The sequence below is a fragment of the Sycon ciliatum genome, chromosome 8 (assembly GCF_964019385.1).
Source record: "Sycon ciliatum chromosome 8, ocSycCili1.1, whole genome shotgun sequence".
Lineage (NCBI taxonomy): Eukaryota > Metazoa > Porifera > Calcarea > Leucosolenida > Sycettidae > Sycon > Sycon ciliatum.
The window spans coordinates 12,541,653-12,564,437 of NC_088650.1; the positions used below are offsets into that span (position 1 = coordinate 12,541,653).

A 22,785-nucleotide genomic window follows, 5' to 3' on the forward strand; every position below is an offset into this window, starting at 1 on the left:
GGCACGGAAAGGGGTCGTACCAGTGAGACAGCCAGAACCACAACCACTGCTAACATCGGAGCAGGCGCCAGACCGTTGTCACTGAGAACCTTGCCGGTCGTTTTACGAAACGGTGACCGCAACCTCAGGGTGAATGCGCTGTTGGATGATGGGAGCACCCAAAGTTATGTGAACACAGAGGTAGCGGACCAGCTCAACTTGCAGGGACCCATGAAACAGGTTTCGATCAGCACCCTCAACGGAGCAGTGGAGTCTTTCGAGTCAATGCCAGTGGATCTGCTGGTAGAGAGTGTAGATGGCAAGTTCATCAGTCCGTTCTCAGCCATCACAACTAGTCACGTCACAGGCACACTGAAACCGTACGATTGGACCGTCGAGTCAAGTCAGTACCATCATCTGCTGGACATACCCTTCGAACAGCCAGCAACTCGCCAGATTGATATGCTGATTGGCCTGGATAATGCCGAGCTTCACTACTCTCTGGAGGAGGTGAGGGGTGATCAGGGAGAACCGGTGGCGAGGAGAACCGCGCTAGGTTGGACCTGTGTTGGACCTGTGAGTGGAAGCTCAGATCATCACCGCACTCACTTCAGCAGAGTCGATGACGGTAATCTGGAGATGCTGGTCCGGCGTATGTGGGAGGTGGAAGAGCCTCGCCGACAGAGCCCGCTTGCAGCAAATGACCGACAAACTCTTGCAGATGCAGAGGCAGCAACAAAGTACTGCAACGGCAGGTACACCGTCAAGCTGCCTTGGAAGAGAAGCCCGCCAGAGGAGAACGGTAGCTACGAGATGGCACTGAAGAGACTGCGCTCGACAGAGAAACGCCTCCACAAGGAACCAGAAGTAGCAAAGGAGTACTGCCGTGTACTGCAGCATCATGTGACCGCTGGATACGTGACTGCAGTAAAGCTCGAGTCAACAGGTGGTTGGTACCTCCCGCACTTTCCAGTCACCAGACCAGATGCAACAACAACTAAAGTGATGGTGGTCTTTGACGCATCAGCCAAATGCAAAGGAGCAAGCCTGAACGACTACCTCCACCCCGGACCGAAGCTGCAGAGAGAGCTACCGCACATATTGCTGCGATTCAGGGCAAAGCCAGTTGCTATCGTGGCCGATGTAGCAGAGATGTACCTCCAGATCGAGCTGTCTGAAGATGATCAGAAATTTCATCGTTTTCTGTGGCTGGACTTGGATGCGTCAAAGGAGCCAGTCGCCTACCAGTACCAACGGGTGGTGTTTGGCGTGAATTCGTCCCCATTCCTAGCACAAATGGTGTCTCAGAAGCCTGCTGAGCAGCTAAAAGAAGATGTCCCACGTACTGCGGAGGCGGTGTTGAAGTCGACTTTTATGGACGACACTATGGATTGAATTGCCCTAACAGTACAACAGTCGTCCAGTTCTGCAGCCATTTATGTTTCTGTACAGCTAGATTATAGCTCGTTACGTTTCGTTTTCTTTTCTGATAGTTCATATTTTGTTGTATCAACGTTGATACTTACCGGTAGTTGTATCAAGGAGGGTGGAATGAGTAGACGGTGAACCTCTTTCAGTAGTCTAAGTATGGTGTTATGGCAAATCACTGCCGCTAGCCTTTGGGTGTCATTACGTTCATGGTAATTCCAATGCATGCCCGCATCAACGTGCCCTTCTTTGGTGTCAGTTATGCTGTGTGCACGCGTAGAGGTGATACATTTATTGTTCCTGTGTGGACCAGTCTAATCATAATTATTCCTGGCTGTTCTTTTGTGCTATTCATGCTATTCATGATGCATGTAGTAGTAGTAGTGCATCGTGTTGTGTTATGCATGTCTCATGTGCCGTTTCCCGCGCGCGCGTGAAACCGACTTCGCGGCTTGTAGTTTCTGTGCATAATTAGTTGAGTCGGCGTCTTGTTGTTTGGACTGGAGACTACACCGAGTTGTGTTCTTTTCGTTGTTTCAGTCAGTTACAGCTTGCAGTTATTCCTCTCGTGTAGTTCAGTTGCTTTACTAGTGTCTCATCCTGAAGTAGTGTCTCTCGTCTAACTAGACTGAACCAAGCACGACGTCGGGCAATGACACGAAGAAACAACAAAGAACAAGCAGTAATAAAGCGACGACAATGTGGGAGCATCTATCCAACAACGAACTTCCTTGCCGTGGAGTATGGTGTTGTGAATGTGGGCCGAGCACACAGTGTGGAAAGGTGGACGGTTCAGATTAACATTCAGCTAATAAAATAAAATCTATTGTCTTTACTAACAATACCTCAAAGATTTGACTGTTGTCTCCGACTTCATTGATCTTGACAACTGTGCATGACAAAACCTCAGGTCAGCTGTCATTCAAGCATGGCCCAATGTTCTGGATCTGGCTAGACGACCCACAAAGTACATCGAATGAATTGAAGCCAACTGACATCTGCTTGACACTTCGTGAACTCCTAGCTAGATCACTGTTCTCCTCGAGGGAACCAAACAATCTCTCCGAATCAATGGATTCGAGGTGTGCAATATTTCAAACAATTACCCCGGCCAAACCTATGAATAATAACTATTACATCGGTTTTGAACCTGTTCATGTACATGTACATGTATATTTGACTAACGAGCTACCGTTTGGTGGATAATGCCGCCAAAATCAGCCGGATTTTGTACCGCACTTCTATCCTGTCTCTTGTCAAGCACCACGAATACCGCATTCGCCGATTTAAAGTCACATTCGATTGTAAGTCGCATCCTTATTTTCGTTTTAGTATACATACATGTACTGTATTCACTTCAGCACTGGTGATGATTGTGCTTTGCTTTGCCCTTAGAAGAGGCCTTCCCACACAGACTATAATGCAGGGTTCTGTGTGATTTGTGATGCTTTGTTGGCTCTTGCAAAACTCATGTTGCGATCAGGTTTTCTCCAAACCCCTTGTTTGGCGTTCTGTCACATACAGGTGTGGCGGTGCTTGCATTCATTTTGCTGACTTGATGACAGGTCCGAATTGCCTCAGGGAACCTACATGCACATGCCGTAGTGGGATGATCGGCCATTAGCTCACAAAATCTAGTTCCCTGAGCCCCTATTCAGGCGTCAGAAAAAGACCCATGTTCGGGTTTCAGGCGTCGACCACTATCTATTGGCTTCCGTATGCATTGCAATCCCGCGATATCCCCGGCCAATGTTTCGCAATTTCTTCCAATTCATCCCAGAACAGTGAGTTACTGAACGTCGGCTAACCTGAAAAGGGTGATTTGATGCTACTGTCATTCTGTCTTTCTGATATACCGTACTTTTAAAATTTTAAGCCACGTTCACACTCTGCCGCAACTGCATAGATAGTAGCTTCGTTGTTATTTCAACTGCGGCTGATTTTCAGGAGCTCACGCGGAACACCTCAATACGTGTACCTAGGGTATAAAAGTAACTTGTTTCCAGATAATTTTTATCTTTTGCTGTGATCATTTCCCAGATCTTTTCACCGGAAATTGAGAACGATCTCTCTTGTTCAAAGTGCAACACTTTTTGGTCAGACAGTAACCATGCTTGCCATGCTATTTTTTGCCCTGTTGCTCATCACCATCGGTGGACATGCTTCACCGCATGGTGGGCATGACTGTGTTGTTCAAATGCTCACCACTGCCGGCATAGGCAACTACAATGCTCATACTTACGCGAAGCGCATTGCCCAGGCCGACGTGGAACCGGACGAGCTTAAGGACGCAATTTCGCTGACTTTGCGAGTTGTCGGTATCGACGATGAGGAGGATCGGCAAAGATTCATCGCCTGCTATTCGTCGTTAGTGGGCGACTCCAAGAGGCTGTCTGCTTGCGTGGGATATAATCCTTGTGCGGCCAACTCTCGCTGCACAGCATTCTCTACCACTGCGAAGCCTCACTTTCTCTGCAAAGATTACGATGGTTGCCATGACAATCCCTGTTTGAACGAGGGCACGTGTAAGGCTGTTGACAAGAACTTCACTTGCGAGTGTGCTATTGGCTACACTGGACGGCGCTGTGAGGAGAAGTGGCAGACGAAGGCCAAGGAGGAGGCGCGTCTTGCAAACGTCATGACGTCCGTCGGCGATTCAGCGCAACTGCTACACAATGAGGTCATGGCTGCGATCGCCTCCCTGCAGTCATTGGTCGAAGGTCTGGTGTCGACAGTGTCGGGAATCGATAACAATGTTAAGGCAAGCAAGGCAGTTATTATCCCTAGCAAGCGCTACGTTGCCTATAGCGAGGAGCATCTTTCCTGGGACGGTGCCAGGGATGCGTGCCAGGCCCGCGGTGGAACATTGGCAGTGATCCGAAATGCGGAGGAAAACGCTGACTTTACGGCCGCAGCTGGATCCCCTCACCCCAACTTCTGGATCGGTGCCCATGACAGTAATACGGAGGGAACATTTGAATGGATCACCGGTGATCCGTTTACGTTTACTAACTGGAACCCTGGCGAGCCGAACAATGGCGCTGGCGTGTACGACCCTGAGAACTGCGTCCAAGTTGTTCGTGGTGGCTTCACCTGGAACGACGGGAATTGCGGTGAACACTTCGGGTACATTTGCCAGTTTGTGTGAGTGAACGGCCGTGTATTCTACTATGAAATATGTACCTCGATACTCCTGATTGTGCTGAAAAACTATATCGCTGACGTGCCTTCCTTGGGCCCGTTTTCGAGTCTCTTCATCTATTATGTTAGGCCCACAGTATATTAATTCATGTAATTCATTAGTTCATTTGGCGTGGGTAGCTACTTGCGCGTCCATGTTTGCCATAGCTACCCAGGCCCTTTATATTGCGTTGTCTCTTGCTCACTCTGCCCCGATTCATTGATGCTCGACTCATTGATTCTCGATAACAACCTCGAAGCTCGCTACGTAACTCGTTGTTCTCTTGTTGGACCTGTCGGAGCTAACATATATGACATTATAGTGTAACGTTGGTCTCTTTCAACTCTGTCTACATCTCCCCTTGCCTTTGACAATGGTGTATATTTCTGCCCATCATTCATCACTCTCTGTACACATGTTCACCAACCTTAAGTCCTTGTTTTTGCTCCATCCACACCAAGGAGAGACTTATTTCTCCGATGCTTTTTGGCACCATGAACTCATGATCTCACAGCCTCAAACAATCATTGCGTTTTCTTGTTTTTTTATTACTATTATCGGAACATTAATACATCCATCCAAGAAGTGGCAAAGCTCATTAATATTTTCTGCAAAAAGGAAGTCGCATTACTATTACTCCGATAGTTTGTGTCAAATCCCCCTGGTGCTCCGCCGCGCTCTGCTAGAGTGCGTGGAAGTGTTCCGTGTGGCAGAAGTATTCGCCCAGAAGCTCGTAAAAATTGTGTGGCGCTGTCGATATGCCCTGGCTAGTCCAGAACTGCAAGCCCTGCTCCCTCCCGCCGCACCTGGCCATGCTCAACTCCAATCGGCCATGGGATTATGTATGCCAGTTTCCCGTTCTGCAGCAGGTCGGGGGCGCTTTGTTTGCAGGGGTGCAGTGCTATCGAATGCACTTCTTGGTAACCTCCGTGTTATTCATCACGCCCAGCAGTTCCGGACGCAGATCATCCCCTACACCCTGTAACTGTGGAAAAGCAAAATTTCTGTTGATCCCCGCCGCACACAATTCTTGTACATGTACGCTGAAACATTTCAAACTCTCATTCTCTTTCTCCTTCTCGTTAGAGGTTTATATTAATTCTTACCCTTTTTCTCCTTATGGCCGTAGCCATCATCACATTTGCTTTAATGTTATTGGGTTCTTGCCCGTTAGAAGTAGCTAATTCAAATAAATACATGTCCTGTGGAGTTTTGGGAGCTGAGTCGAATGGTCACTATAACATGATACTTTATACAGTCAGTTTTGTGCCTAATTACTGCACTTTCTGACTGTATAAAGTATCATGTTACAATGATGGAGAGTTACTCTTAACTCGTATCCATAATGTCTTTTTCCTTTCTACATTTATTTATAGCTCAACATCCGAGTTTCAAATTGTAATATTAATCACTTGACATCGCTGCCTTCAGTGCTATTGTGTGGCTGAAGGGCTCGATTTCAGATTTGATGGCGTTTACTTTTCAACAGATTTTGTTTACTGATTTAGCTTTCTTGCTATTTCTGTATCTGCTTGTGTTTAAAAGTCTCTTTCTAGCAGATTGAAGTTGAAGACAGCTGTACTTATGGTTGATAAAATATGGTGGTAAAGACACACCTGGCAATATGGCGGTAAACACACGCCTGCCCACACACGCTCTCTAAGCTGCAAAGTTCTGGCACAGAGCTCTCCTTCTCACCACCACCACCATCAGTTCGCGCCTGGCGCCTCGTCGATGCATGGTTGGCGGTATCCGAGATAGCAGGCTGGTACATCAAGTAGCGCATGGCACATAGCAGATGACACAGCAACGACATAGCTCGATTGCGACGTACGTTTCGTCCCCGCTGGACTCATCAGGCAATCTTCTTCTTGGATTTCTTCATACGGAGCTTATCTCAGGAGAATGAAGTTGAAGTCACCACTGCAGCTGTACTTATGGTTGATAAAATATGGTGGTAAAGACACACCTGGCAATATGGCGGTAAACACACGCCTGCCCACACACGCTCTCTAAGCTGCAAAGTTCTGGCACAGAGCTCTCCTTCTCACCACCACCACCATCAGTTCACGCCTGGCGCCTCGTCGATGCATGGTTGGCGGTATCCGACATAGCAGGCTGGTACATCAAGTAGCGCATGGCACATAGCAGATGACACAGCAACGACATAGCTCGATTGCGACGTACGTTTCGTCCCCGCTGGACTCATCAGGCAATCTTCTTCTTGGATGTCTTCATACGGAGCTTAACTCGGGAGAATGAAGTTGAAGACACCACTGCAGCTGTACTTATGGTTCATAAAATAAGGTGGCAAAGACACACCTGGCAAAATGGCGGTAAACACACGCCTGCCCACACACGCTCTCTATGAACATGAACATTGGAGTTGGGAATTATGAGCACATGGGTGCATTTGATCACACCCGAACCCATACTTTATCGTTTCATTTAAACTTTGAACTCACACTTGATTCTAAGTTTGGACTGTGTATAGTGGATTTTGGATCAATGGACTCTATACAGGGGGTGGACATCATTATAGGCGCTGTACGCTCTACTGAGTCCAACATATATTTTCCCGCTTACGTTTTTCCCTCAAACCAGGTGAGCAATTATAGTACAATGCTGGCAACTGAAATCCGACCCCTGAGTGGGGTGCGCTCACATAGCGAAGGCCCAACACAGGATTGTAACACTACAAAATAGAGACGGCTAGAATGTGAATATTTTTTTGTTGGATTTCAGTTGCCGGCACTGTTAATGTGCATGGCACAAGTACAAGACATTTTGCTGGTTAGGACTAATCTCGGCACACACTAGGGGTTTGAATTCTTACCCTGGCGCAAGGAGACGCAGGAGACACTGCTGATATTGCACACACGATGCATCAGTTCACGCTCTGTTGGCCTGAATGTGCGGAAGCAGGATTCTCTAAGGTTTTCATGTTATGCTGTGCCGCCAGACGGTGATTAGTGGCTTCCTGATGCTTCGGTTCTGAAATTAGGAAACAACTATCTGGAGCCTAGCATAGATGTGTTACCTGTAGGCATCCCTCACTGTCCTAGCAAGCCAATGAGAACATCGTTTGTGTTTGCACACTGCGTCTACGTCACTGACAGGTCCCCAGGATGATGATGCATGTATGTGAATGTTTCACACAAGTCTTTTAACCTGGAGCAGAATATGGTATTTTCGTGGAGTTGATCGGCTGGCGCACACGTGGGGAATGTTATGCAACGTTCTTTGGGACTGCTGGGACCATCCGGGGTTTTCAGCAAGATCTGGGAAATCTATTTTCAGAGTATTGGGTGTAGATACGTCACGGCAGAACACCTAGTTTTGTTCTTGGAATTGTGTTGATGGGTCCTGTTTTTTCACCAGCTGCAAATCTGATTGTCAGCATTTTTCGAAGGGTCAAAGGGGATGCTGCAACTACTAATATACTTAATACCATGACGCCCTTGAACTTCTCAACTAACTCGAGAAGGGAGCCACATTCTTTCTAAGTATCCATTTGGCTCCGGAGAATTGTTTAAAGAATACAACTTGAATGAAACGACAGCAACATTCACCTTCTACATAGTGGTTGCACCTTCTGCGATGATTTGTATGAAAGGGTTTGCTCCTCACACTGGATTTCGCGCTATTCGGGGAACAAATTCTTTCTTAACATTCACCTAATCAAATCTACGTCTTTACTATAGCCAAGGTCACATTCGACGCAACGCTGATGGTACTGGACGTAGGGGGCCTGCCGAGACGGATTGGGTGAGCTGCTTCTCTCTTTTAACGTTACGATTGTACTACACGACATGCTGCAGTCGTGGCGATTTTCAAAAGCGAACGGAGCGAGTCATAAGGCACGGTCCATGAGGGCCAATGGACACGAAATGCTTGAATACAGCAGATTGACGAGTACTGAAGTACTCAACAACACTGCATGATCAACGGCAGGCTCCGGGATACCCTCCTCCTCATTCTCGCTGCCATCACTCTCACCATCTTCATCCATGACTTCCGATTCCCGTCTCCTGCGCTTGTCTCTTCTCCGTACTGCCTGATCCTTCGGCGCCTTTACTCTTCCATAATTTGCCGTTGTGCATAGTGGGCGTGTCGGCAGCAGTAGATCAGTGGAAACTGTTGCCACATCCAAATTCTGTTGTTGCCAACAGAATGAATGTGAACCCGTCGAATGTGAACCAGGGTTAACAATGCTTTAATGATTTGATGGTTGTCTAGGACATCATTGAACTTGACAACCTTGGATGCCAAAACCTCAATTCAGCTGTCATTCAAGCATGGCCGAATGTTCTGGCTCTGGCTGGAATACTCACAGCGTACACCGAATGAAATAAAGCCAGCTGACATCTGGTTGACACTTCGTGAGCTGCTAGCGAGATCACCAGATCACTGTTCTCCTCGAATGGCACATGGCACATGGTACATTGCACATGGTACATGGTACATGGCACATGGTACATGGCATATGGCACATGGTACATGGCACATGGTACATGGCACATGGTACATTGCACATGTACATGTACATGTACTGATGGTCCCTAATCTCGGTACACTTTAGTTTAAATTCTTGCCCTGGCGGAAGGAGACGCAGGAAATACTGCTGATAATACACACACGATGCCTCAGTTCACGCTCTGTTGGCCTGGACGTGCGAAAGCAGGATTCTCTAAAGTTTTCATGGTATGCTATGTCGCCTGAAGGTGATTAGGGGCTTCATGATGCTTCGGTTCTGAAATTGGGAAACAATTATCTGAAGTCTGGTATAGATGTGATACCTGTAGGTTTCCCTCACTGTCCCAGCAAGCCAATGAAAACAATGTTTGTGTTGAAATCACATGCACACTGCGTCTACGTCAATGACAGGTCCCCAGGATGATCCATGTACATGTATGTGAATGTTTTCAAACAAGTCTTTTAATCAGGAGCAGAACATGGGGTTTTCGTGGAGTTGATCGGCTGGCGCACACATGGGGAATGTTACTCAACATTCCTTGGGACTGCTGGGACCAACCGGGGTTTTCAGCAAGAACTGGGCAAGCTATTTTCAGAGTACAGTATTGTGTCTAGATTTTTTTTACGTCAGACAACCTAGTTTCGTTCTTGGAATCGTGTTGGTGCGTCCTGTTTTTTCTCGATCTACAGATCTGGTTGTCAGCATTCTTCGAAGAGTCAAAGGGGATGCAGCAACTACAATATACGTAAAAGCAAGAAACCATGATCAAAAAATAAAGCACTTGAGCATCTAAACTAACGCGGGAAGGGAGCCACATACTTCGTAAGTATCCATTTGGCTCCGGAGAATGCTTTAACCCTTTGCCGACTGAACTCGATGTATATGAAGAATTGTTTAAAGAAAACAACTTGAATACAACATGGGATGTTGTGCTAATTACTGACCTGTGCGTTCTGCCGGCATCAATATCACTGTTATTTACTGCGAGTGTCGCGGGGTTCTACACACCTCACTGGAGGTGTGAGACTGGAGTTGTGCTGGCATGTAGCGCAATTATTATCAACTTTTCCCCGCCGTTTGTGTCTGTGTTGTCATGTACATGTACATGTACATGTCGCACTTTCCTACACGCGCTCTCACTAGGTACCACGCTCTTCTTCCTTGTTTTATATTACTGTTTTTTCCATGTCCACTTCATTCCTGATGATGGTCATGAAGACCGAAACGTTGAAACGATACTGAAAACAGCCCTATTTTACTTGCTTTTGTGTACCTCTTGAAACGACACTTTGAATTGATTTGTGAGAAATGCAGTGCTCTCTTGAGTGTAGGCAGGTTGCCTGCAAACTATTCAAGAAGATTATTTATTTATTCAACATCGTATGGCTTCCGATGGCAGCCAAAACGGGAACCTAATCAAATCTACACCTTCACTGACATTACTTCAAAGAATAGACGGTTGTCTAGGATACCATTGCACTTGACAACCGTGCATGCCAACACCTCAATTCAGCTGTCATTCAAGCATGTCCGATTGTTCCGGCTCTGGCTGGAGCACTCGCAGAGTACATCGAATGATTTGAAGCCAGCTGACATCTGCTTGACACTTCGTGAACGGCTAGCGAGATCACAAGATCACTGTTCTCCTCGAATGGCACATGGCACATCACACATGGCACATGTACTGCTCGGAACTGAAGTTGGGACACTATGGGTTTGAATTCTTGCTCTGCATGTACGTGCCCTAAAACAATGCTGAGCTGTCAACAAATCCGCAAAAGGAACGCCCTAGGTGACACAACACCAAAAAAGACGTTTAGAGAAAATCTGATCACAACATGAGTTTTGCAAGAGCCAACAAAGCATACGTTCGTCACAAATCACACAGATACCTGCATTATCGTCTGTTGCTTCCCCTCCTCTTGATCCTCTAACCAAGTCCAACCGGCGACAATGTCCAATTCCCCATGAGCAGTTATCTATCACACCACCCCACCCGATCCCCTCTCCAAGCCTCTGGCTCTGTGTACCATGAGGTGTTTTCAAACTGTTTCGTTTTCTCTGGAATCGCTGTAGTTTGCGACCGACATGTACATGATAGGTTGCTGGGGCTTTGGGAAAGACTGCATCATGATAGGTTGCTGGGGCTTTGGGAAAGACTGCATCATGAACAACACGATCTCGAGGACGAGAGCACATTCCAAACAAATCAGTCAAGTGGAACTTTATACCTCCGTCCCATTTTCTTTGTACTTCGGTAATGCGTCGCCCACTCCGATCACAGGGTCAGCGAGGCAGTAGAGGAACATGAATATTGAAACGAGAATAAGGATGCGACTTACAATCGATTGCGACTTAAAATCGGGGAAATACGGTATGATGCGCGACAAGGTACACGATAGAAGTCAGGTACAGAATTCGGTTGCTTTGATCGGTATTATCGGCCAAGTGTTAGCCCGCTTGTCCAATATACATCCCGGTACATGTACACATGTACATGTTCTTAATTAATCGATGTACATGTAGTGATTATTATTCATAGCTTTGGCTGGGGGATTTGTTTGAAATATTGCACAACGCAAATCCTTTGATTCGGAGAAATTGTTTTGTAACTTGAGTTATGTACTTTTGGTTTTATATCAGACTCAGCGGAGGACGTTCAGGTTGGTTGTAACTCTGAGTTTCATGCCGCTAGGCAATCATCAGACAAGTGATACTCGGATCTACCCAGCAGTATGCTTATCAACACATAGGGCCATAAGCATCAACAAAATTAGCGCTGCATCTGGTGACGTAAGGTACAGGGAGAAAGCTGGCGCTGACCAAGGCGCTAGGAGAGGCAACAGGCGAGTGGAATCGCCAGGAGGGTGGCGGACAACAGGCAGGTGTGAGCATGAAAGCGCAGACAGAGGCGATAGGTACGCGGTGTACAACAAATGTGTGGAGATGCCAGGAGGATGGCGTGCAATGGGTCAGCAAGATCGCTAGGGGGTCTTTGGGAGACTGACAGGCGTGGGCAGAGTGGCATAGCCAATATCTCAACAACTCTAACAACTTTGGTTTTACGTAAATTGTAGTTGCAGTATCCACTTTGACCCATCGAAAATGCTGACCATCAGATTTGTAGCTCTGAAAAAACAGGACGCACCCACCCAATTCCAAGAACAAAACTAGGGTTGTCTGACGTGAAATGTCTAGACACAATAATCTGAAAATAGATTGCCCAGTTCTTGCTGAAAACCCCGGTTGGTCCCCGCAGTCCCAAGGAATGTTGAGTAACATTCCTCACGTGGGCGCCAGCCAATCAACTATTCGAAAAAATACCATGTTCTGCTCCAGATTAAAAGACTTGTGTGAAACATTCACATACATGCATCATCATCCTGGGGACCTGTCATTGACGTAGACGCAGTGTGCATGTGATTCCAACACAAACATTGTTTTCATTGGCTTGCTGGGACAGTGAGGGAAACCTACAGGTAACACATCTATACCAGACTTCAGATAATTGCTTCGTTATTTTTCAACTGCAGCAGATTTTCCGAGGCTCTCGCGACACACCTGAGTACGTGAACCTAGGGTATAAAGTAACTTGATTTGCAGATAATTTTCATCTTTTTCTGGCATAATTTCCCAGATCTTTTCACCTGAAACTGAGAACGATCTCTCTTGCTCAAAGTGCCATACTTTTTGGGTAGACTGTAAGCATGTTTTCCGTGCTGTTTGTCGCCCTGATGCTCATCACCATCGGTGGACATGCTTCGCCGCATGGTGGGCATGATTGTGTTGTTCAAATGCTCACCACTGCCGGTATAGGCAACTACAATGCTCATACGTACGCGAAGCGCATTGCCCAGGCCGACGTGGAACCGGACGAGCTTAAGGACGCGATTTCGCTGACGTTGCGAGTTGTTGGTATCGACGACGAGGAGGATCAGCAAAGATTCATTGCCTGCTATTCGTCGTCAGTTGGCGACTCTGAGAGGCCGTCTGCTTGCGTGGGATACAGTCCTTGTACCGAACACTCTCGCTGCACAGCATACTCTGCCGTCGCGAAGCCTCACTTCCTCTGCAAGGATTACGATGGTTGCCATGACAATCCTTGTCTGAACGCGGGCAAGTGTAAGGCTGTTGACAAGACCTTCACTTGCGACTGTGCTATTGGCTATACTGGACGGCGCTGTGAGGAGAAGTGGCAAACGAAGGCCAAGGAGGAGGCGCGTCTTGCAAACGTCGTGACGGCCGTCGGCAATTCAGCGCAAACGCGACATGGTCAGTCCATGGCTGCGATCGCCTCCCTGCGGTCATTGGTCGAAGGTCTGGTGTCGATAGTGTCGGGAATCGATAGCAATGTTAAGGCAAGCAAGTCAGTTCTTATTCCCAGCAAGCGCTATGTTGCCTATAGCGAGGATCTTTCCTGGGACGGTGCCAGGGATGCATGCAAGGCCCGCGGCGGAACATTGGCAGTGATCCGAAACGCGGAGGAAAACGCTGCCTTTACTGCCGCAGCTGCATCCCCTAACCCCAACTTCTGGATCGGTGCCAATGACAGAATCACGGAGGGAACATATGAATGGATCACCGGTGATCCGTTTACGTTTACTAACTGGCGCAATGGCGAGCCGAACAATGGCCAAGGCGTGGAGCACTGCATCCACGTTAATGATGGCGCCTTCATGTGGAACGACATCAGTTGCAGTTCACACATTGGGTACGTTTGCCAGTTTGTGTGAGTCAGTGGTCGTGTAGTCTACTATTGGTTTTACTGCTCCATTCTCATGATTGGGCTGAAAAGCTAATGCGCTGATTTGCCTTCCTTGGAACCATTTTCGAGTCCTTAGACTTCATTGTAATCAAGTCTCTTTCAACGCTTTCTTATTCTCCCCTTACCATTCACAATGATGTCTATTTCTGCCCGTTATTAATCCCTCTCTGTAAACATGTACACGCACCTTACATCATAGTTTTCCTCCATCTAAACCAACGATAGACTTTTCTTTCTCCAATTCTCTTTGGCACCACGAACGTATGATCTCACAGCCTCAAGCATTCATTTTGTTGTCTCCATTCATCCACCAAAGCCCATCAGTATTTGACGAAAAAAGAATTCATTATTACCAATACTTTGTGTGAAATGTTCTAAAGGCAGTTCGGGACAGGTTGAAATTTTGAAGCTGGGCATATGGATTTATTTTTGTGGGTAGGCACAGCACAAACATCTAAGAGATCTGAAATTCTAGTTGTGTAAGGCCTACTGGGCCTTTCCCTCTTCAGGATGGGTGAATAGCCAATGTTGATGTTTGCAGTTAAATCGGGCAATGTTGGTTAGAAATGGAATATCTTTGGAACGGTTTATCACATTCTCGTAAAACTTTGGGAAGACGGAGTACATGCCTTATACATGTACATGTAGATGGTATGATACAGCTTGGATTAAATAAAGGTTGCTACATGGACCCTAAGAATAGGGGTATATGTATACAGTATGTCCTACCAATTTGGAAACTTCAAATATGTTGGGCACGAAGACGGAGAGTTTACCCAAGGTTTCATTTGATTATTCGGAAGGGGGTAAGCCAATAAAATTTAATGACCCCTACCATCAGCGTTTTGGGGGTCACCAGGCATTGTGAACGATGATGGAGAGTTTGCCGAAGGTTTCATTTGAATATTCGGAAGGGGGTTAGCCAATAGAAAACCTTTACCATGAGCGTTTTGGGGGTCACCAGGCATTTTATCGCTTTTGCGGACAAAACACGTTCAAAATTGTACATTATTTTATTATTGCATATTTAGGCCTGCAAAGTGGCCAAGGAGATTGGTGGAAAAAGGAAAACAACAAGTCAGAAAGCATTATCTTCACTTTGTTATTCCTACTGAGTAATCTGAACGCAAGAATCGTTGAAATACATGTAGAAAGAAGACAAAATTGCCCAGAATAGGATTCGAATCCACAAACTTCGATCACGGCGGAAAAAAGAATGTTGTTGTTTTCTTTATTTGAATTCGCTAAAACCAAACGGAGAGAACTGTCCAGTGACAAGGGAGCGAATGATGAGAGTTATAATCACTAAGCATGAAAACATCTCGGGGCAAAATGAGACAGACTACAAGAAGGGTTTGCACAACACTAGTACATAAAGGGGAATACGAGAACAAAAGGCGCGGCAGAAGTCGAAGCAAGAAAGCAATCAACGCCAGAGATGTTTTTGTCCACCAAAAAAAGGAGAGAGCGAGCGAGCGAATGAAAAGTAAAAAGTGTGTTCGAACCCACAACTTTGGTCAAAATATCATGTACAACGTACATGATATTAAATACGATGTAGAAAAAGTGTAAATAGCGGTGTTGTTAGTTCTTACTCTGACACCACAATGGCTGAAAGGATCGCCTTTCTAAGCAAACCGGTTGGTAGAGCCCCGGTCTCGCCGTCGAAACACGGCCGGTGCACATACGGTTCAAATGGTTGTCGTTCAATGTTCTCTTTCCCATTTCTGTCGCATTTTCAGATGCTCTATGCATATAAGTCTATCATTCATAGTATACAGTCAACTTCGCTAATAACGACTACGGATATAACGACAATTCGTGAATCACGACATAATTTTCATGCCGAGAGCAAAGTCCCATCTGTATACCCCCTTGGCCCGCACAGTTCATGTTGATTCCGAGACCGGAATGGTCGGAGGAGTGCACTGCGCCTGACCAGCACAGCTCTGCAGCACCTACTACTCCTTTGTTGTCTTTGCGTTTTTTCGTTTTGTCTTTGTGTCTTTCATTACCCCGATTATTATGTAGGGATGTGCATATAGTACATGTATACTTGTAATAATAATAAAAAATGTGATGCCCAGTGGTCAGTACCTTGGCAATATACATGTACATGTACATACTGTACTGCAGACGCAGCGAAGAGCCATGAAACTCACGATTTTGAACAAACGGCGAGGAGACAACAGCTACACTCACACTCAGGAGGACAAGCTGTAGTGACATGTGTTTGATGGTGTTTTATATACATGTAATTATTATACTCAATCTGCGGACAGCATGCTGTTTCGTTCTTTGTGAACTCATCAGCGCAGCACAGAGAAAATGAGGCCGAACCTGATGGCAATGAAACTAAATGATTTCCAAAGCCAGATTTAAACCAGGCCCGAACGTACCTTGCCAGAGTGCTCAAACTAACAAGTCAGTGAGCTCTGCGTAATGCAAACAGCAAAGGCACTACCCCATATACTTACATGTATCATACAGTATGAACAGGTGGAAAAGATGTTCAAAAAGTAAGAGAGAATAAAGTAGGAAATAGTGAAGAGAAATGTTTTTGAAATTCGGATGTCGAGCCAATAATACATGTGGAAAGGAAAAAGAATATTATGGATACGAGTTCAGAGTAACTGTCCACCATCGTAATAATTATTACAGGTTCGGCCTCATTTTCTCTGTGCTGCGCTGATGAGTTCAAAAAGAACGAAACAGCATGCTGTCCGCAGATTGAGTATTTCGCTCCTGCTCTTGTAGCAGTTGAGCACTCTTGCGTGGGGTAGTGCCTTTGCTGTTTGCATTATGCAGAGCTCACTGACTTGTCAGTTTGAGCACTCTGGCAAGGTACGTTCGGGCCTGATTGGAAATTTTTATTTCCATTGCTATCAGGTTCGGCCTCATTTTCTCTGTGCTGCGCTGATGAGTTCAAAAAGAACGAAACAGCATGCTGTCCGCAGATTGAGTATTTCGCTCCTGCTCTTGTAGCAGTTGAGCACTCTTGCGTGGGGTAGTGCCTTTGCTGTTTGCATTATGCAGAGCTCACTGACTTGTCAGTTTGAGCACTCTGGCAAGGTACGTTCGGGCCTGATTGGAAATTTTTATTTCCATTGCTATCAGGTTCGGCCTCATTTTCTCTGTGCTGTGCTGATGAGTTCAAAAAGAACGAAACAGCATGCTGTCCGCAGATTGAGTAATAATTATTACATGTAGATACCATAATACAGTCGGAAAGTCAGGTCGTCGAATGCTTCAGTACTCTCTCAATGTTGTGCCTAGTTGTTGCACTTTCTGACTGTATAATTATAGTATCTAGTTAAAACAATAAGAGGACAGAGAAAGTGTTTTAAGTCTGAGTTTCACGCACTAAGCGATCATCAGATCACATTAGATGATCATCTGATGTGATCTGATGATCGCTTAGTGCGTGAAACTCAGACTTCAAACACTTTCTCTGTGCTCGTATTGTTTATTGTTTGAACCAGCTCTGCCTCTCGGTATTGAGCACTCTCTTGGACAGCCTGGAACCTCTCTGTTTTATGGTATCTAGTTACAGCGGTGGACAGTTAATCTTAACTTGTATCCATAATATCCTTTGCCTTTCTAGAAACGTTTTTGCACTATCATAAAAAAACACCTCAACTAAGAACGGGACTTTGTCAAAGTGTCACAGGACTTCACGATTTCATCCCCCATAAAAACGTGCTCTATACTCAATGTGTGGCATGCTTTGGTCCTGCGGACACGCTTCCCGACACCACTCGGTCAAACACCATTATTCAAACAGCGTGTAAGAAACAATAACTTACATTATCGTATTGCTGCGCCTTTTCTTGTCTTACAGTCGTTTTTTTCATGAAACTCAGAGTAACAACAAGACCCTCCTCCACCTGAAACGCTACTCTACTAATGTATGGCCGCATGTGTTGGTATGACAGTTTTGACCTGTCGAACACCTTTCGACGGCTTTTCCACAGTGGCACGCAGAAACCACTGTAGCAAAAAGCAACATTGGCATGCAATCGTTGGTCCTGTAACTCATTACTCCCCCTGGTACTATCTGTCAGGGACGAAGATGCCTCTGAGATCAACGAAGCATTGCAGATTTCTGCGTGCATGGACCCAAGGCGTCACTGACCTTATTACCTACACTTTGCAGCATTGCCCTATGTTCGCAGGCGCTCAAATTAGGCATTCGTGCCAACTGAAATTGTTCACTTGTCGTACAAAAACACGTAATCAACGCAGGCAGGACAATACATGTGGTGCCAGGATTAGCGTGTTCGTGGAGTGCCTTGGGAGAAGCTATCAATGGTCATTGCAAGCTTCTCGCCGCCGCTGCAAAAGCATATTGCATAGCCGGTGGATGGGGTAAGCGAACTTCGTGTTAGATTTTTGCCCTACGTATGTGTTAATCGTTTCACCTTGCGCCGTCAGCTGCGCAGAACGAGGATAATGAACAACTGTTCACACAAATACTAGAGTTGGTATTGTCGGTGGGAACAGTTGTTCATTACCGGTAACACCACAAACGCCCTCCTATATCTAAAAGGCTGATTTCCAGAACAAGAAACCCAACGACACTGGCGCTGTTCGGCTATAAAAGCGCCACCAGGAGGAACAAGAATCTTAGAACAGTATTTTTCATTACCATTTGGCTTTCATTTAAAATAATTACGGCCAATTTAGTCCATTTATAGTGCCAAGAAGACGTGCTCTCGTGTCTATACGGCTCGAGGATGGCCAAATATAAGATTGGATCAACATTGTGTATCTTATTGGCATTGTTCATCATGGGCATTAATGCTGCGCCGTCCCTTGCCGGCCCCGAGTGCAAGTACGTGGCGTTTGCGGAGCAAGTCAACTACTACCAGGCCAAAGAGGACTGCGAGCGGAGAGGCATGGCGTTGGCTATGGTGCGAAGCAAGGAAGACGAGGCTGACCTCATGAAAGCCATACGAGCCTATCCTGGTTTTGTCGCGTGGTTAGGCGCTACCGACGAAGGCCACGAGGGTGACTGGCGATGGCCAAATGGAGACGGGCTGAGCTACAAAAACTGGGCGCCCGGCCAACCTGACAACTGGCACAACTTTGAGCACTGCATGATGGTCTTTACAAAGTTTCAGCGTGCTGGCCAGTGGAACGATGTCCATTGCAAGTACTTCAGGGTCGGATACGTGTGCCAAATGGGATAGACGGCAGGCATCAGACTATGTCTCAGAACGATACTCGACTCCGCGTCAGGTAATCCTGCTACACACGATTTTAACAGTCGGCAATGGAAATCGGTCGGAAACAGCTTAGTCTCCGTCTCAGAGCTACATTTGCATGCATATTATCATGACTGCTAACCTTTCATCCGCGTTTTCAGTCTGGTTTAGAAGTACCTCTGCCTCTAGAATTTTAACAACAGATTTGCACAGCTTTTTCTGCAGAACTGTTTAAATTTCTGAACTTTGGCCTGAATCTGTCTCTCTGTCTATCTGTCTATCAATCTGTCGGTCTCTATTTGTTCCTCTCTCTTTCTCTCTTTTTCTCTATCTTTTCTCCATCTTCATATGCATTTATCACTCTTTCTCCGATTGCGGTTTTGTTCATGGTTCGCAACCTTCCTCTGCCAACACGTATGCTCGAGTTAGTAACCTAGCATAAACGAACACCATCAATAACGGAAAAACTCTGAACTTCGTTCTGTTGTGCTGGGTGCATTACATGGACTTCTGCCAATAACTAAAGCAAAAAGAGTGAATGACCTGAATGGGGTAAGAGATCGTACATCAGTACCTCTTGTCTCACTTCAAGCCTTTTTCAAGGTACCAGTACATCTAGTGTCTGCTTCCATTACAGCAGCGTCCTGTGTTTCCTGTTACCCAGAAAGCGTAGGGTGTGCATAGGCAACTGTCTTGGCCACTTCACTCCGAGGTAATCCATGTGGTGTACACCAAGACGTAGTGTGTATTGGGAATCGTTTCACATGACTTCGTTTACGCGATTTAGGCAGTTACCTGGCGATATTTGATCTATTTCACTTAGGTCTGGTCGCCTACTGTTGCCATAAGAATAGCTTGGTCTTTCTTTATCGAGTTCTGCCTTTCTCGCTCTCCTTCTCTTCTTCTCTCTCTTTTCTCTCTCTCTCTTTCTTTCTTTCTCTCTCTATCGGTCTCCCTCTCTCTCTCTCTCTCTCTCTCTCTCTCTCTCTCTCTCTCTCTCTCTCTCTCTCTCTCTCTCTCTCTATCTATCTATCTATCTATCTATCTCTCTCTCTCTCTCTCTCTCTCTCTCCCGCTCTCTCTCTCCCGCTCTCTCTCTCCCTCTCTATGTCTCTCTGTCTCTCTGTCTCTGTCTCTCTGTCTCTCTGTCGCTCTCTGTCTCTCCCTCTCTCTCTCTCTCTGTCTCTCTCTGTCTCTCTCTCTCTCTCTCTCTATCTCTCTCTCTCTCTCTCTCTCTCTCTCTCTCTCTCTCTCTCTAACTCTCTCTCTCTTTCTCTCTCTATCTCTCTCTCTATCTCTCTACCGGGTTCTTAATCCAACATTCCCAGTTCGCAAGGCTGGGCGGGGTTGTGAGCAGGCTTTCATGTCATCTTTTCTTATTATTTCTTATTATTTCTGCTTTTCATCTCATTACAAATATTCTGCGCTTTTTCGCCATCTGTGCATAAAATCTAGACTGACAACCTGCTTGTTAAATCATGCCCCTGTTTTCGGGCGTAAAAATCCTGCTGTAAAGGTCTCAGTCCTCATTTGTTAGACTTACCTGTCTTTATAAATGTAACTTACTCTCTTCCACAGACCCCGTCCCGCCATACAGGACTCGCCAAGAACGAAGATGACTACTTGTAGATACACGTACATGTACTGTAAATGAAACTTTAGCACACTTCCTACCGTACATCGCAAAACGACGCGAGGCTGCGCGCCCTCCAGAATAGAATTAGACATTCGTTCAATATCATCGGATACATAAACGTACTTATTATTGTAGAAGAGAAAAGGACATATGGATACGAGTTTTGACTGTATATAGTATCCAGGTACAGTGATGGAGAGTTACTTTTAACTCGTATCCATATGTCCTTTTCCTTTCTACATTTATTTATGGCTCAACATCCGAGTTTCAAATTGTACTTATTATTATTATTAATATTATTATTGTCTCTTTCCCTCAAACTAGTGAAGATTAATATTATTATTAATATTATTTGAAACTCGGTTGTTGAGCCATAAATAAATGTGGAAAGGAAAAGGACATATGGATACGAGTTAAAAGTAACTCTCCATCACTGTACCTGGATACTATATACAGTCAGAAAGTGCAATAACTAGACACAAAACTGACAATTTATTTATGGCTCAACAACGGAGTTTCAAATTGCACACCTGATGAGCCGTCGCGAACCATACGGCGAAACGTACGTCGTGTGAAACAACTTGTTTTGTAGTCAACTTGTCCATCACAATGTCATGCAGGAGGAGTACTGTAGGAGTTTGGCTTTCGGCTTGTACAATTCGTTTTCGCAAAGCTTCCCCTTTCTTTAGTTATCTTTGATATTTATGACCCACCCAAGTTGGGTGGTGTGCTGCTTTGCTGCTTCGAATTGTAGTTAGACCGCTTTGTCAAATATCGTACTGGTCTCGTCATCGTCCAGTAACAATCGACATTCTTTGTTTCGTTGGGACTGTTGCTTTTGCTCGTTTTCTTTGCGCTTGTCTTCCCCTCTTTGGTATTTCCATAACCTTGAACCTTCCAAGTTAGAAGGCTGTCGGTTAGCGCAACGTGTCAGGATGTCGAATGTCTCAGTACTCTTGTCAGTTTTGTGCCTAGTTATTGCACTTTCTGACTATATATAGTATCCAGTTACAGTGATTGAGAGTTACGTTTAACTCGTATCCATATGTCCTTTTCCTTTTCACATTATTATTATTATTATTATTATGTGCATTTTGGCGTTGAAGTCGACCGATAGGTCCACTTCTTCGCTTGTGCTGGACAACGAAGGCAAACGTACTTGCTGCATTTAAAACTTTGAATAAAAAAACAGAATGATGAGTAGTCTACAATTTATGTGTAAACAGTTATGAGTTTTATTGCCACAAACTGAATGTTCATGTACATGTGTACATAGTTCATGAACAATCAAGCACAGTTCTGTCCGCCGGTTGAGTACAGTACATGATGGTATGATGTAGCTGCATACTTAGTCTTTGCACATGAAATAATGATTGTGATGCAGCAGCTGTACTAATGCCGCAAGGTCCGTTTTGTTGAAAAACCTCAGACACGTCCGATGCCGATGGAAAGTCTCGGGCATCAAATGGACAGTAGAAGTTGTTCATTAGAATCGTTTCGGAACACGATGAACGATACAACACACTGATCCCCAAAAAGTAAGTGAATTAGCAACGTTCCCGATGGCAGCTATCGACGATGCCATAAAGTAGCAGCCGGTGAAAAAAATATATATGTAATAGATGCAACTAACGAACCTAGTTGGAACAATCAACTTCAAGATGCAGCTAAATTTGTAAAAAAAACTTATTCTTTGGCCAATTTGTGCTGTCACGTTAATCACCAAGGAGTATAGTTCATCTCACAGGGGTACAGATCATATTGACTTGTGTGGAACGTCGCAGCAACAATCACTGCGTACGTCAAAGTTCCAGATTCCAATCCCGGTGATGCAACTGAAAAGTATCTACATGTAGGTCTGTGGGAAACACCCTAGTAAAATAAATAAAATAATAATAATAATAACATTGTACTTCAAGTGTTACCTGTAGTTCAAAGTACAGTGTACATGTATAATGGTTTCTTTAAATTTATTGTCTGCTCACATAATTTGGATCGCTGCGGCATTGGAACTTTTCATTTTCACTGACAGAACTTCCTGCAACTTCATAAGCAGTTTTAGGGTAGAGTCCACACGCCCTCTTCCATTAACACCGCAATAAATTAAAATTT

General features: G+C 45.4%; 2 protein-coding genes across 2 annotated transcripts; both read left to right on the forward strand.

Moving 5' to 3' along the window:
• The first annotated feature begins 3,396 nt into the window (after positions 1-3,396).
• LOC135823481 (uncharacterized) lies at positions 3,397-5,224 on the forward strand. Its single transcript, XM_065336327.1, has 2 exons — positions 3,397-4,665; positions 4,895-5,224. Exon 1 carries the CDS (start codon positions 3,518-3,520, stop codon positions 4,553-4,555), a length of 1,038 nt encoding a protein of 345 aa, XP_065192399.1. The 5' UTR covers positions 3,397-3,517; the 3' UTR covers positions 4,556-4,665; positions 4,895-5,224.
• A 7,441-nt stretch (positions 5,225-12,665) lies between these two features.
• Positions 12,666-14,186, forward strand: LOC135823482 (sushi, nidogen and EGF-like domain-containing protein 1). The gene has a single exon (XM_065336328.1). It carries the CDS (start codon positions 12,773-12,775, stop codon positions 13,796-13,798), a length of 1,026 nt encoding a protein of 341 aa, XP_065192400.1. The 5' UTR covers positions 12,666-12,772; the 3' UTR covers positions 13,799-14,186.
• The last annotated feature ends 8,599 nt before the right edge of the window (positions 14,187-22,785 follow it).

Excerpts from the sequence above, each read along its gene's own strand:
- LOC135823482 (XM_065336328.1), top strand. The coding sequence starts at position 12,773 with ATGTTTTCCGTGCTGTTTGTCGCCCTGATGCTCATCACCATCGGTGGA.
- LOC135823481 (XM_065336327.1), top strand. The coding sequence starts at position 3,518 with ATGCTTGCCATGCTATTTTTTGCCCTGTTGCTCATCACCATCGGTGGA.